Source organism: Neopsephotus bourkii, unplaced genomic scaffold (genome assembly GCF_033783945.1).
Source record: "Neopsephotus bourkii isolate Nb327-2 ecotype Australia unplaced genomic scaffold, CSIRO-AGI_Nbou_v1 NB_653, whole genome shotgun sequence".
Taxonomy (NCBI): Eukaryota; Metazoa; Chordata; class Aves; order Psittaciformes; family Psittacidae; genus Neopsephotus; species Neopsephotus bourkii.
Window position 1 is genome coordinate 1,071,136 of NW_026901152.1, and position 16,959 is coordinate 1,088,094.

The window sequence follows — 16,959 nt, forward strand, 5'->3', positions numbered from 1 at the left end:
AAAGCAAAGAAGCAAAGATGTCATAATTAATGAAATTTGACAAACTAAGAGAATCTGAAAGGCGCTCAAGCTCTAGACATATGACATGCAAACACGTTTCACCTTAGCAAAATACTGCAAATTTTGGGCAAGGGTTTTATTGTGAAAAACATCAGGGATTGGCTTTGTTTGGTTGGTTTGCATGGGTGTAATATGTTGAACATCACACAGAATATTTATTAAATCTTCCTATGAAAGTCTTTCTAAACTAATATCCCTTTGAACGCAAAGCATTAGTTTGAATTTCCTAATTTTCAAGGTTGGGTTTTTTTTCAACTCAAAGATTTTTCATATTGGAACTTGCTGATATTTGTAAGCTATACATAAACCATTAGAGATGCATCCAAAATTCCTCATAGAAAAATAAGAGTATTACTAGAGCTCAGGCACTCTGAATCTTCCGTATAAAGTATACCATCAATGCATATTATATCTGACATAAAAAAGTCAAAAAAATAACAAAACCCCAATAAAACAATAAAATATACACACACAAAAAAAACCACCCCAAAACCAAAAAATACCACAAAAACCACACTGTTTTTATCTGCAGAATTTATTTGACAAAAGTGTCCTCCCCCACCAAAAAAAATTACAGGTCATAACTTTCTTTATTTTTTTCTCAGGACCAAAGGTGAGCCCTTAATTGGTGAGGATGCTGCAGTGGTTGTAAGTTTCAGATTTTCACGTAAAAAATTGCGTTGTCGTACTGTGGCTGATCTTATGTAATTTCTAGTAGAAATTACTTTTGCTGGACTTGTTGGTGGTATACTCTGTGGAGGCAGTCCATTGATTTCATATGTCCACTGCATTGATTGAGCCTGGAATAATGAACAGAGATATAGGGGGAAAAGAAAAGAAATCACTGATCAAATACCTTGCAAATTTGACAGTGATTTACCATGCTACATTGATTTCAAAAGATACTTATGCTTTTCCACGTAAGGTATTGGAATAACACAGAATAAGAATTGTAGTCTTGGAACACAGAAAACAGAAATCAGATTTAACTTTAATCTGGACTAGGCACAACAAAGATGAGAAATATAACTTCCTGGCTGATCTAAAATTCCTTTTTTATTTAGTAAACCCCATAGCTCACATGTTTTTCAAAGATAATTATTCCATAATACAATATAAAAGCCTTGGGTTGATACTGTAGGATTTAATTGCAGCTCTGGTATTGGTAATAACGGTATTATCAAATGGTGGAATTTTTTGCATTTAAATAATGAGCGAAACTAAGAGAAAAAGACGCTGAGTAGGCACAAGAGAATTACAGCTTCATGTTGAAATCTCTAGTTTGAAGAATATTTATGAGAATTGAAAATGACACTCTTCATTTGCATTCTGTTTATAATTTGTCTCTAGAAATAGAGCATATGTTTCTATGTCATGTCTTGTAATGCTTGAGTGTTTGATTCTGAGTACATGATTCTTACTACATATCCCTTCTATCTATACTTAAGGAGTATTATTCCAATGAATATTAAGGCTATGCTGATGTATATTTTCCATGTTCTTTTGTGTTCCAAAGCACAATTTTGGTTGCTAAAAACCATGTGCAACTATTACAGAACCTTCAGTCTTTTTTTTTTTTTTCTCGAAAAGTATCACTTTAATACTTGAAAGCAGGTCTTTACTCCAAGTCTTTAGCATTTTCCTGTCTTTATGTCATGGTTTTTAGTTTTCTGTTCTCCTTTTCTTTAAAAGACAAAACGAAACAAAAAACCAAAATCACAAGTATTACAAACCCTCAAATGATGTGTCATTATGTCCAGCTTTGTACTATGCAAGACAAAGTATTGTATGCCCACTTCAGCAATGCATGCTTATCTATTCCTTCACACTCAGCAATTAGAAATCCCAGGTTTTATGTCTGCCTTTTCTGTTTATAAAGCCTTTTTTTTGCTTCCAAGCCAAAACTTGTAGGAAGACTGAGTAAAAAATATGGCATGATGTACGTATATTAAAAAATATTCATAGTGATTTTTTTTAATACAAAACAAGTGCATGTCCATAGTACATACATACATAGCACACAGAACACATCAGACTACAACTCTGCAGCCTCAAAGCAGCAAAGTCACGCTAAACAATTTATATTTACAAATTCTCAAAATCTGCCTTTATTCATCTAGTACAGTACTGTAATCACACAGCTGTGCTGCTTATGGATCTACAGGAGGTTTGGTGGTGCTACGCTTTTGCATTATGCTGTGTTGAACTACAGAGACATCACTTGTAGGATCACCTTTCTATCCTGTTTCCAGCCTAAAGTTTCATCATTACAACATTTGTGATTTATGTAATTCACCTCTCATTTAAAACTAATTTAATCCTTAAGAACAATCAATCATTTGTAGATATAACCATCACACCTAACACTTTTTTCATTCATGGAAACAAAAGGTCAGAAAAGCTGCAATTACTCCCAGATCGATCTGGAAATGAGTGCAACAGTCAGCACCAAAGCTCATGAGTTTTTTCCTCAAGCATTTAGTTAACAGTCCAGCTTCTGACATGGCTGGGTTATTGGCCCATTTGCTCATTCTCATCCAAGCACTCTGCTGCTTTGCTGCTGAATATGTCAGTACACCAAGCAGATTTGGCCTATAGAAAGGAGCAACAACATCCATACAAATGATCACATTTTTTCATATCACATAAATGCTATAAACCACCTCCAAAGCATACTGTGTATATTTTTCTATTTATTTGTTGCATTCTGTCAATTAATCATGGCCTAGGTAAAGCACTACAAAAGCCATAATGAGGAGCAGTAAACCTTCTCCATCTCTAATTTTCTCTACAGTCAATCCATAATTTTAACTACATGATGAAGAGAATAAAATGTTAAAGTGGCTTTCTGATGTTTTGTTAAACATCAGTTTCATATTTGCCACTGGAAAAGTTTGAATTTATGATGTTTACCTATGTTATCTTTTGTATGCTCCTCCATATTGTTTTAATTGTTACTCTGTCATTGCTATATATTAAAGGGATATCATTGCAAACAATTTCACACTCATATTTCAGCTATTCAACAGGAACAAGTTTCAGACCATTAAACTAGGAATCCTTTGGCACAGGCTTTGTTCTCTGCCATGTACTTCTATGGAATTTATACTATTTCACTATAGGATTCATACTCTTAACAGCTCTTAAATGTCATCACCATATGGATCTCTAACTGTGGTGCTACTGGTTAGACAACTAGTTTTAACAAGTATTTTGGTAACTGAATATATATTTTTTTCTGTGATAATGCTGAAAGCATAAGTGACTTTTTTGCTGTGTATTTTTAAAGAAACTTTTTAAAACCTCTACTTTAAAATTGGCAGTACTGATTTTACATAGTCTGCTGAGTGAATTGGCTTATTCAAATAAGATTAGTAAGCATGAGATCTTAATAGATATTTCACCGTGCATGCATAAGTTTTTTAAACTTTCATTACTATCCTGCTAAAATAAAAATCTAATCTAAATTGAATATTATTCCTGTGTAAAAACAGGCAGATTAACTCATCTTTATTCTCAATTTTATTTAATATTACAAAATGATCTAGTAACCACTGACTGTAAAGATAAAATCCATCAAAAGCAGGTGTGATATGGACCAACATCAGTACCTTATGTCCAAAGATAAAGTTAGTATTTAAGAGAAGCAAATCATTCTTCAAAGTTAACTAATTGTTTCATTAACTTCAGTGCAAGATGAAATGCTTTATCTTTCTTTGGTATGTGAGATGAACAATTTAGTTTAAAGAAAATTTGACCTTGGGGTCATGTTCACTGTATGTGAATTTTCATTGACCACTTCAAGGTCAGAGAAAAGATCTAACAGGTTTTTCAACCAACAGCTTCAATGAGTATCAAGTTACTAAAAAATGATTTCTCTTCATGAAATTCACATACTGTAATTCTACAGTCTAGAGTGTTAGTAATTGTTTGAAGTGGGATTTAAACAAAAGTGGTCAGCTTTGCCACCTCCCAACTTCATTTATCATCAGCATCAAACAATTGATACAGCCTTCGGGGTAGTAATAACCTTTTGCTAACTTTCTCTTTTCTGTACAAATATCCTAGGTTGCATGTTCTGTGAATAAAAAAGTTTGTGGCTTGTCTTGGTGAAAAAAGCTGCCTGCTGGGTGGCTGTTGTAGACTGCATCAGACATCATTCTGTGGCAGGAGAGGTTGTTTTTTTTTGCTGATGGAAAGGAAGAAAATGTCGTGGGCATTATCACATAAAGCTGTTAGGTAGGATTAAGCTAGAATTACTTATTATCTTGATTATGGATTATTAATATGGACTCCTTATTATCATAGTCCATCTATTGTAAATTATGTGCTATCTTCCAAGACAGTTTGAGACAGTCATTGTGAAAAAATTGTGGTTTTGTGCACTAATTTACTGAAATAAATACTCTTGGTTTAGTTCAGCAACTTCTGCTAAAGGGGGAAGAAAATGTTATATGAAAGGAAAAGATTTACTGTAACTGTCAACATGACTTGGGTTAGCACTTTGTTTAGCACTAGAGGCACCTACAATTCAGTAATTTTCAAGACAACCTAGAATTCAGTAATTTTCAGAAAACCTTAGACACCCATAAATGTCTATTTTACCAGAATATTTCATTTCCAGGCCAAAATATTAGGTTTTCAAATGCTGCTGAAGCCATAACTATTTTCCTCAGGATAAAGCTGTACTGCTGAACTACATCAACTATTCTAACCAATATGAGAACTGCAGCAAGAGCAAGTCTACGAAGTTCACTATCCATGCAAGTGCCTTGAAACCACTGCTTTGGATTTCCAGGTTAGACAAGTTCTAGCAAAGCAAAAGATGGATGATGGATCAAGTTTCAGACTTTTTTGGAGTGGTGGAAAGGAGAGAAAGGTGATCAAGAAGATGGCTAACAATCATTTTATTCACTTACAGGAACATTTTCAGATAGAGGTAAAGGTGGCTTAATTGATTTATGCTATTCAAATATTAGATGTTTCACAGCATTGCTTAGGTGTAATACAATCAATATCAACCATTCCGTCAGGACTGAAAATGGTCTGAATGCCCTCAAACAGCAATGGGTCCCGTATTGCTATCATCTTTTGGCATAATGATAGTCTCAATAAGAAAAGTAACCTTTTCTTGTACTTGTGAATCAAAAATTTTGAGTATTGATTCTGCACTCAAAATCCAGTGTTGCTGATTACAGGATGTACTCATTCACTGCCTGTAATGAACCTTCTGTGTCTCTAATTTAATGATAAAACTCAGGTCAACATCAACCAGTGGCAAGGGACAGAGGTGATATCTTATTTAATATTAAAATATTTCATTTATCCTATTAACTTGGTAACATTTTTCATTGTTCATTCTGTTTAAGAGATACGTTTAGAAACACACTAAACTATGTTAATTGAAAAATCTGCCAGGAACAATGTAGAACATGTTTTCACCAAGCTACTGAATATGCAGTAGTACCATTCGTTAAGATATGCAAGTCCGCATAGACAAGCTTAGAAGAAGTCACATCTGGGTACTGTGACTGCACACTGCATCATTTATTTCCAGAACTGTATGACAAATGGTTTTGATATGCTGTCTTCCATAGGCTAAGTTAGTGATTATTCAGTAATAAAGGTGCACAAGCCTGACTCCTGGAGAGCTTCATAATGTTACCTACAGTCTGGTTCACTCTGATGTGTATTTTATCATTTAAGACTTATTTCATGTGCCTGCTGGTTTAGAATATCTCTGAAGTCTCACCCATAAATTAGAGCAATTGCTTGGGTCTCCATTCAAACTCAGCACAGTATAAGAAAATTAATCGCAGGCCAACTTGAATACTTCTTTTTTCAAAGGATTCACCAGCCTCCTGGCTGCTCTGCCATGTAATTGGCAGTGATTCTTGACCCAGGAAGGCTTTGCAGGTCATGCAAAGCCCTGCATGATCAGCCCCTCCTGCAGCTGCACCTTGCCATCCCTAAGCTCTGTCGGTTTTCTTTTCAGCTTTACCAGCACATCATAGCCTAGCTCTGAGATGTCAGCGCAGCTGAGGAAGTTCTTCTTTTCCTAACAACAGTTCATAGCTTATCAAACCAGCATGCTCTCTTCACTATTTTGTCATTAGTGGAAATACATATTTATTTTTTTCCAGTTAGAACTGCACTGTTTATGAAGGCTGTTATCAATGAGGAAAATTTATTCTGGAATAACACTTATTTAAAAATGTTCTCCAGGCACCATGTCACTGTTTCATACAATCATAGAATTATAGAATAGTTAGGGTTGGAAAGGACCTTAAGATCATCGAGTTCCAACCCCCCTGCCATGGGCAGGGACATCTCACACTAAACCATGTCACCCAAGGCTCTGTCCGCCATGGCCTTGAGTGCTGCCAGGGATGGAGCATTCACAATTTCCCTGGGCAACCTGTACAGGAGTACACCACTCTCACAGTAAAAAACTTCTTCCTTATATCTAAACTGAGTCTCCCCTACTTAAGTAAGTTTTAACCCATTACCTATTGTCCTATCTCTATAGTCCCTGCTAAAGAGTCCCTCTCTGGCATCCACAGTTTACTTATGGCTCAACTAAGTTATGATGTTCTCTTTCAGAGCTACGGAAACAAGCATGACTATTTTCAGTACCAGCTTTTCATTTTTGGATCCACAGAAATTTTTGAAGACATTTTCAATGTCACTTCTGCAAAATGAAGATTCCTGGCAGCTATTCAAATAATTGTCCAATTTTAATTGTTTGGATATGTTGTTGATGGAGAGCAGAAGTTTTAATGATCATTAAAGAACATTTAATTGCTTCAGTGAAGTAATTAATGTTTTCTGCCATTGATAAAATTTACTTTAAATATTCATGAATTAGAATAAAGTCTTAAAGAACATGCAAAATATGCCACGAACTACCAGATTTGTATGCAGAAAATATAAATTAGGCTACATTATTTCAATTATATATATACTTTCAGTTAATAAAATGTATACACTAATTTCTGGTAAAGCCAATTTGTATTTTCTTAACACTAATTAGCTCATCAGGATTGGGTTTTCAGCAGAGCAACCAAACAAAAATATTTGCATGTACAAAATGTGGGTTTAATGTTTACAACAAATGAGAAAAAGATGACTGTAGGATCTTTCTCCATAATTCTACCTCCCATTTGACCTGACAACACAATTGTAATGACCAGCATAAACAAAAAAATTTACACTGTAATCTATGCTTCTTCACATCCTAATTATCACTGTTCATGGAAGCACACAGAAATGACAGTTCTGTTATATTCAAAGAATTTAATAATAAAAATATATTCTGTTAGGACAATGATTTTACCCTCAGAAATGCAAATGAAATTTCACATCAAGAGTGCTATAGGGTTTTACAACAGCAGCATCAGAGAGTCAACACTGTTAAAGAAAAGAAATTTCACCACTTTTTCTAAAAATAGCCCAAAGCCTCAGCCGGTATACTGGCTAGAAAGCATATATACAAGAGAGGCTCTTCAGTGATTTAATACTGGTTTTGCCATCTAGATAAGTCTGCCTCCCTCAGGTCACTAATGAAACTAATTTCAACAGGAAAGGCAGAAATGAGTATCTGGTATTCTCAGCATGTCATTGGGTCTTATTTCAGGTCAGCGTTGAGAGCACAGCAGCAGAATTACACATGGTCACCGATGCTCTGGCTTACATTAGAACTACAGGAATGAAAGCCTGTGTGGTGAGGAAAGGGGGAAGTACAGCTGTACACAAGAGGTTATCTCTAAGAGCAAAGAGAACACAAGCCTCATCAAAATGTCACTGAAAGAGTACTTCAATTAGAATCTGTGATGGTGTAATATTGGTCCAATTTTCACTTATGAGCATTAAGAGGCTTCAAAGTAGTTTTGAAGATACACAAATACAGAGACAGGACAAGATGTGATCTGATATGTATATGTAATATGTGCGAGTGACTTCCTACACCCACACACAGTACCAAAGGTGTAGGTGTAAAGAGCCATCTGCCTAGATCAAAACCAGAGACCAAGGTGTGACTCGATGTAGGCTAAAATTCCAATTACTCAAAGCCCATTTGTACTGATAAATTCCTAAAAGGAAATTTTGGATTACTGACTGAGTACTTAGAAAACTAATAATAATCTTTGACCATCATGTTTATCCCATTCCAGACAAATTTATTATGTTAAAGCGATTTGTTAGGGAAGAAAGTTAAGACAAACATGGCTAGTAAATTTACATGTGTCATTCCTAAAACCAGCTCAGTTCCAGAACTATACTAGAAGTTTCTGAGCTCTGTAGAAATGTCATATAGCATTATGTAAATATAAAAGAACATGGAATAAATGCAGTCAATTCTTTCCTTTTTCAAACGAGTGATCAGCATCATTGATGATTATGTAAAAAGAGTGCATTAATCAAGTATCTAATATGGTAAAAGAAAAGTAGGAGGGATTAAAAGGCCTTCTTTTTTTCCAGGATTTGAATTTCTTATTCACTGTGTACAGGTTGTCACTCAGAGAGATAAAACACTGCAGTTTTTTATCAACTTTGTTTTGACCATCTTGGTTTTTAAATCAATATTGCTGTCTCACTTCTAGTATAATAGCCTGAAAACATTGCCAGCATGCTGTGAAGAGATTTAAAGTGCAAAGCGTGATTTGTAGAGTTTGGGATGTTTGCTGCTAGAGTATGTTTTAGACAAACAATTTCCTCATAAAAAATGACTTGACTTAAAGCTTAAAAACTAATTCCTGCAGTTATAAGAACATTTTTACTACTGAAGGAATAAATATCTCCAAAATTTTCCTGATGTTTATTTAGGTTTACAGAAGCTACTTGGCTACCACTTCTTTTTTATTATTTGGAGGCTTGGTTTTAAAAAGTTATTTCTAGCTTTGTGTTCTGAAATTCTGCCTTCTGCAGTTTAGTATCTAGTTTCTAATGCCGTTGATCCTAGGAGGTATAATACAGGTATAATCAATAACCTAGGCCTCATGTGTTCAATCATTCACATATTTTCTGCCAGTTCTTAACATTATTATTTTGATTCTCTGTGAAAAGTTCTTTTGGTATATTGCCTATGGAGTGGGGGCAAACACACCAAGATAAATATATCTCTCTGAGGCTGATGGCAATGGGGTAACATAGGAATTAAAATATATGTTTTTCCAACTTGTAGTAAGCTAAATTTTCAAAATTTAGTTCAATTCCTGTCCATTGTGAGGAGTAGTAAAATAAGTACAGTGCATACATTTGTGCTTTTCAGTGCTGCTTTTTTGTATAGGATTTGTTTTTTCCTCCCACATCTGAAGGTATATTTGTGTATTGCATTCAGGAAGGCTTACCTGGATCACAAGCGTTGCTTTATGCTTCTTGCTGTACATCCTTGGCTTGAATCCTACTGTTATATGGGTTCCTGCAGTGCCTGCAGGAAGAAGTTCTCCTGCTTGTGGCAGTACACGAAACTCAGGATCACTGCCTGACAGGAAGTGGGCGGTGAATGGCTCTGGGTACCTGTGGAAAAGCAAAGAAGCCTATTGAGCCTTTTATGGTATTTTATTACAATTTATCTACAATCTAACAGTTAGGCCACCATGTGGCATGACTCAGAAACCTGGCAGACCACGGAATGCATATATACTATATTAATATTATTCTTATTTACAGAACAAATATTCTATAAAAATTACTACACTAACAGTAATTATTTACACTTATTAATAAATATTTATATTTTTATACACAGGGACCTGCATACTGGTCTTCCATTTCAAACATACTTACATGCTAATATAAATATTATAATAACTACAGCATAAAGATAGCATTTGACACTAGAAAGAAAAGAATCATCCGACCTGTAAAGATATAATAATAGTGATAGGAATAAACTCCATATAAGAGTGAAAAGCCAATTCTATTAAAAGCCCCTCACTTTTCTAATCTTTCCTAAATAAAACTGATAAGCCATCCATTTTATTAAGTTTTATGACTAGGACTAAATTTGTAATCTAGTGGAGTGTTACTAGGCTGGGAGAGGATTATGAAACCCTTGAAATAAACATATGAAAAATAATATTATCACTATTTTCCAAATTTTCCATATCCCATAAACTAAATACTTTAAGATATCGCAATATAATATTTAGGGTCCTCTATCAATATTACTGTATATCTCATCTCAAAGAATTTCTGTCACAGGTACTGTGGATCTTGTCTAATTGCTGGTTTCATGCTAGTACCATTGCACCAAAGAAAATGTCTTATTACTGGAAAAGGCAGTGGCTGAGGACTTTAAAACAATCTTAGGACAATCCCAGACTTAAGCCTGTCTACCACAGTTGTTCAGGCATTCCTTGCCATAAACTGTTTCAGCACGTATTTTCCAGTCAGGAATTCCCCTTTTAGTTCTTACATGTGTTGCTCATGATAACTGTATCACTGTCTGGACAGAAAAAGAAGAAAAGAAACTGAAACTAGAAATCAACAACAGTTTGTAAAAAAATAATCCACTACACCCTGCCACTTTACAGCAAGGCAAGTAAGATGTGTGCACAGAGGGAATGCATTATTTTTTATAAAACCTGAAGAATGAAAAACTAACAGCATTGCAAAGAAAAGCTGTTCAAATCTATTTATGGATTCTCAAAACAGAAATAACACTGCTTTTCAAAGAAAATACAAAGACGTGAAATTTAACATTTTCTGACAATTCTTGTCTCTGTGGAAATGTCCCACATTTCCTGGGCAAGTGTTATTCTGTGGGTGAGTCTATGGCATCTTATTTATAAACAGATCTCCTTTGGAATATGTTCTTACAAAAGGTTTTCCTGAATTCAATATGCTCTTGTGAAAAAGAGGTCACACTCTTAAGTTTGTAGGAACAAAGAGTGTGAGTGCAGAAAATGGGAGCCAAAACCCTTCTGCCTCCTCAAAAACACCCCTAAACTGATAATTATCAGTGCCATCAGAGTTGTGTGCATTAGCAGATTCAGCTTAGGTTTTTCTTTAGGTGGCATCAAGGTGGGCAAAACTATTGAATGTCTGAAACTACACTTCAAGGCCTGTGACATCAAACTTACGCTGACAATCTCTTTTCACAGGGCTTAAAGATGTGCAGCCACATCTCATCTGTGCCATCTCAGCCTTGAATTTTCAAACCTGTATTTCCTACAAAGACTGCTCAGCTGCAAATGCCTAGAGCATACTCACTACACACAAAGGAACATGGGATGGAAAAGAAGTGATGCCTCTTAGACTGAGTAGCAGACTAAAGCACTCATGAAAAACATTTGAGATGAATATACAAACCCTGGCTCTGGAAACAATGACTTGAACACAGGTCTTCCCATCCAACACCATTGCCCCATAAACTAGATTGAGGAACATTTTAGAGCAGCATTTTCTTTATCTCCCATGCTTAGTCTCTTTTCTCTGTTTCTTCATAAGACATGCAAGAACATGACAGACTACACATGCAATGATGAGATGCTAAGGGAGATGGGACAGGCTACGTGTGCAGAAGACAAGAAAATAAGGACTATATTACTGCAGAAATTGCATCTTAGAAGGGTGTGGTGCAACAACAGTTTTCTTCAGAGACCATAAACAATAATTCAAAACAGTTAGTCAGAAAATACACAGGAGAAAAAGCTATTGTTTCAGACCTGACAAGGGGACCAAAGAATTTAAAATGAAACTGTCACAAACCTGATCTATAATTTTCCACACAATGTATATGCCAAGCCAGAGAAAAAAAAAGTTATTGCACCATCCTTTTCTGATTTTGTGTATTTTCTAGGTAAAATCTGAAAGCTATAATCTATATGACTCTATTTTTCTTTTTGTAAAGAAAAATTGAGAAAATAATAAAAAAGCTTTAAAGAAAGTCTGCGTGCTTCTTGACAGTATTAGCACAAGGTACTAGAGGCAGCTACAAATTTTCTTTGTGTTGAGTAAAAATATACACACATACTTAAATGAACACATGTAGTAACACCTAAAATCTCCCGGTTCCATTCCTTTCCTCCTCTTCCTTCCCAAAGCCTAGCAGTTCTCAATGAAAGAGTCAAATAAGCTACTGGATGCAAAATGTTCCTCCAAAGTGGAATCTATGCCAATTTTGGCAAACTAGATGAATAGCAGTAATATGATAGGCCAGCAGGGATACTGATGAAGATATGGCTAGAAGTACAAGAACAGGCAATTGAAAGCTTATGGTCAGAAACAGGAACCTCTCACAGTCCCTGAAGTACTGATAAATAATGATATTTTTTTTGTTTGTTTTAAAAATGTATCTAAAGATGGCCTCTCAAGAAAAAAACAAGCAGTGTTTTCACTGATGCTCACATCAGAGAAGTATTTGGCATCCTGGCTAGCTCACTAATACAAGTAAATTCTCATTCTCATTCTCATCTTCTATAGCACAGAGAAAGCTGGAGATAAAATTCTGAGAATATCACCTGAATTTCAGATATGATTGTTCTCAGTTTCTGTATATTTAGTGTATAATTAAAACATAATAATTATGTGTTTTAAAATGATTAAAAATTAATTCCTCTTTTTTGATTACTGCTTCAGGTAAATCAGCTCTTGAGTCAATGTTTGGCTTGTCATTTCTCAGCCATGAAGGGCAGTGATGAGATAGTGTATATTTTTTCAAGGAGACTTCTGTTTAACTCAAGGGTGACAGATACTAACAAACTTGATTAAGTTTAATGATGTGTAGAATTTTGAAAACACATAAGAACCAAGCACAAATGAATTAGTAAATATAAGGGCAAAGGCCATATAAGCCAGAGAACACAAATGCATCTTTACACCTGCATGTTCCATAACTCCTGCCATAATGATTAGATACTGCGATCAGACAATATGAACTCTGCCCTTACTCAAACACTGAGTAAGAGTAAATACTAATTTGAATTTAAATAATAATTGGACAATTAAATCATGGTAACTGAGAAGAGTAAAAATTGAGCTAGTATTTAACAGACATATTTATAATTACTCCTTCAACCTTTTTCTTAAATAGCATTGATTCTTAAATAGCAGTCAGTGCTCACCAGTGTTCTCATGTTAAATAATTTTAAAATGAGTAAACTAAAAAGAATAGCACCTTATTTCTTCAATTAAAGAAAGCATTAAAATTTATAGTTCCATAGTGATCTCACTGCAAAATTTCTAAAATCCCCAGCAAATCTAAAAATATAAGCCTTTATAAAATTAAGGCTCAAAATTGCTTTAATATTTAGTCCTGTCTTCCTCAAACTAGTGAAGCAGTAAATTATTCCCATAGAGATGTATTCCTTTATAAAACTAATTATTTTGCAAACTATTCATAAAAAGCAACACATAGTGCTTTTGGTCAAATCTGTTTTTTTTTCAATAAATGAGTAACGAAAAATCTGTAAAGTGCACAATTACTTAAGCAAACAAAGGGATACAGTTTGAAAATGTTTCAATGTGATTCCAAAATTACAACATAACTAAACTCATAATTTGTAGTTAACATCTGTTGGATAACACAAGAAATTCAAGTCACTATACAGTAAAGTTCTTTAAACTTACTAATTGAATGCAGTTGCCAAATTCTACAAAATTAGCAGTGAAAGTATGATCTAGATAATTTCTTTTCAACCAAAAAAAAAGTCAATGGAAAAAAAAATTGATTTCATATCAAAACCAACTGTCATTTACTTGACCATTCTAAATCCTGACCTCTATACATGAGAAAAGGCTTAACTCCAATTGTCATTCTATAGCTTTGGAAAGATTGCTTCAGAATTAAAGGACTTTCAAAAAATATGAAGAAACATTGAATGACAAATGACTATCAGGGAATGCTTTACCAACTATAACCACTTTTATTGTGTACATGTTGTAAAATCAAATCATGAGATAGATTTTTGTCTTCACAAAAATGTTAAGACTTCTACTTCCCTTCATTCTCTTCTACACAGCTTTACTACATTTACAGATTGGTAAACTAACTTTTTCTGCTGAAAGGGGTCCAGGTGACATGGCTAAATACAGCTGGCTAAATGTGAGACATGACAGGTATTGTATTATAAGAAAGGACGATAATAACTTTTTAAAAGCTCTGATGCATGTGTACCATTATTAGTGTTTTCCACTAGTCTCTATTCAGACTCAGAAAAACTGAGCTCAAGTCAACATTTGTTGTTTGCAGCTGCCACTATGTGGAAGATGCTAAGATTAATGGTAGGATTTGGGTGTTATGGTTTAAAGCAAGGTGTCCCTGCCCATGGCAGGGGGGTTGGAACTTGATGATCTTAAGGTCCTTTCCAACCCTAACCATTCTATGATTCTATGATTTTGTAGAACTGGCTAGAAAGAGATTGGCATAGGAATCCAGGCCTGTAACATGCACAGCAATGTGTGAGAGAGGGTGAGGGAGAAGGTACGTGTGCTGAGAAATTAATGAATGAATTTTCTTGCAGCATACATAATTCTGGCTCATGGTAATTCTAATGAAATGCAGCAGGAATCTCTCTCGAAGTTGTAACTGTAAACATGTTCTTGTTTTTCCCTTCATAATTAAGGGAGGGCACAGAAAAAAAAACGGGTTGCTCGCTCTTCTTCAGAAAGCGTTCAAATCAATTTTTTTGTGAAAAAGGAATGGTTTTGATTGAGCATTCATTCTATGTGCTTGAAAATGTGCATAGAAGAAATAAAGAAAAATATCCAGTGATGCTTAAAATGTGAAAAGTAGTTTAAGATAAATAAGTCTGCACATGCAGTCATTTTAAAGCTTAATTTCACTTTTTTTTCTCACCTCTCCTGCCCCCCCCCCTCCCCCCCCAGTTTTGTTTTTTCTTTATTCTTGCTCTGTTTCCATAATTGAGTGCAGCCTTGGATTTTGCAGATAGTTCTCCGTGGAGGCCATATTGATACCACGCTGTTTACTTTTGCAATAGCAGGTGCTTACTAAGTGTATTTTCTGAAGCATACCTTGAGTTCATCTGAGAAATTTTCTCAGTGTAACAAATACCCTGCTTGTGACAAACACAGGATTGGAATGAGAGGTTGGGATGTAAGGATGGGTAAAATTTTACTTTATATGGGAAGCAATATGTGATTAAAACAATCACTAACAAGGAAAACTAGAATTACATTGGCAGAAGGAAGCTCTGTGTACGAGAAATAAGCAGATAGAATGAAAAGGAGAGAATTTTCCACCATCTTAACCATTCAAAAGCAATGTAATTTACAAAAAACTGCCAAATGAACATGGTGTTCTCATGTATCTATCCACATTTCATGTTGGCTACTGAAGTATTTGCAATGGGAAAAAATACAGGTAACATTATGTTGTAGCTGAAAAAGGTAACATTGTTTTAGCTGAATATCAGTATTTTAACATGTAGAAATAAATCCATCAAAATAGTGGATTATATAGTACTGGAACATATAGTAAAAAATATTCCCCAAGAACCAGTTCTGTAGGAATACAGATGTTCTGAACCCAAAACATAATTGATTAAAAATACAGTTAAAAGTTATTTTCAGTAAAACAAATACAAAACGGAGAGGTTTTCTTACGAAAAGCATCACTGTCGGAATTTTTAGTGTATGTTTCAAGTATAGATATTGGCATAGAATAATGGACCACTAATTTGAGCTCGATATTAATTAAATTTCTATAATTTTTATTTCAAGGGGAAATAGTCTTTTTTTATAATATTGCTGTCTGGTTTACAATTTTGTAAACCATTGGCATTCAATAATGCATTTGGTATTAAAGCAAACACTAATGTTAACACAAACATTAAAGGCTTATATCAAAGCCAATTACCTCAGTGGAAATGTTGCCAATGATTTCAGCTGGTGTTGAACTAAACCTATATTTCTGACAAAAGAAGGTCATGTACAAATGTTAAAAAGTGGCAGTTTTTTGTTATTTAACAAGAAAAATCTGCTGATTTGACTCTAACGAAGCTTAATTCCATTACAGGAAACCATTCAACCATGTCCCTTTTGAATTTTTAAAGCTGAAAGTAAAAGGTTGGACTACTCATGTATCAGAACTCTCCTAAGTGCAGACATTTTAAAAAAATATATTTTAGTTTTATTCATACACCAAAGTTGTTTGGCTGCATTCTCAGTGTCTTTCATTATTTATTAAAGCAGATACCAGGCTGTTGCTCCTTGGGAGTATGTTTATGTCAATTTTAAATGTGTTAAGAGTGTGCATTACCTATTTGCATGGACCCTCAGATCTTAATTTATTGTGTGATTTTGTTAGCATTGTCAACAGCACAGTGACTACCTCCCATTTGTAATTTTATCATTCCTGAAGCAGCTACATCATATGTTGTTATGGGTAAATTGGAATATCATTAATTCAGTCTGCAGTATTTTTTGTACATTGACAATTTTGCTGGGGAGGGGCGAGATTAAAGGTAGAAGCCCCCATCTGAGTTGCAGTAGCTATAAAGAGAAAGAAAGATAAACCCAGTGACATCATAGCTTTGCAGTGGTCACCAAAGGTGCTCTGTGGATCACTGAAGATCCTCATTCAAGTTGGTATGTATGCAAGAAGCATAATCTGTCCTAAATAAGCTACTGCACCTTTCTTGGGAGTGTGTGGCTCACAAGTATTTTTTATTGCATCATTATGTACCCTGCTAGCTTTAAAACATGTATAAAACTTCTCAGTGATGCTGTGCAAGAGATGCTCACAGAGATGCTGTGCAACTCTGTCCTGTAAATAGCAGAGGGAGAAACAGACAGCTGCAGAGTCACTTTCAAGCAGGTTACTCAGACTTACATCTTTGTTTCCACCACAGTTACTCTCAAAGTAGCAGTGCCATGAGGAAGGCAGAAGGAAGGAACGAAGGAACCAGCAGAAGGAAGGAAGACAGGAAGTAT

General features: G+C 34.8%; 1 protein-coding gene across 1 annotated transcript; it reads right to left on the reverse strand.

Moving 5' to 3' along the window:
• Nucleotides 1–576: 576 nt before the first annotated feature.
• On the reverse strand, nt 577–9,682 carry LOC133211689 (cilia- and flagella-associated protein 47-like). The gene is made up of 2 exons (XM_061352259.1): nt 9,411–9,682; nt 577–860 (listed from the first exon to the last, which is right to left on the reverse strand). Exons 1-2 carry the CDS (start codon nt 9,447–9,449, stop codon nt 651–653), a joined length of 249 nt encoding a protein of 82 aa, XP_061208243.1. The 5' UTR covers nt 9,450–9,682; the 3' UTR covers nt 577–650.
• Nucleotides 9,683–16,959: the final 7,277 nt, after the last annotated feature.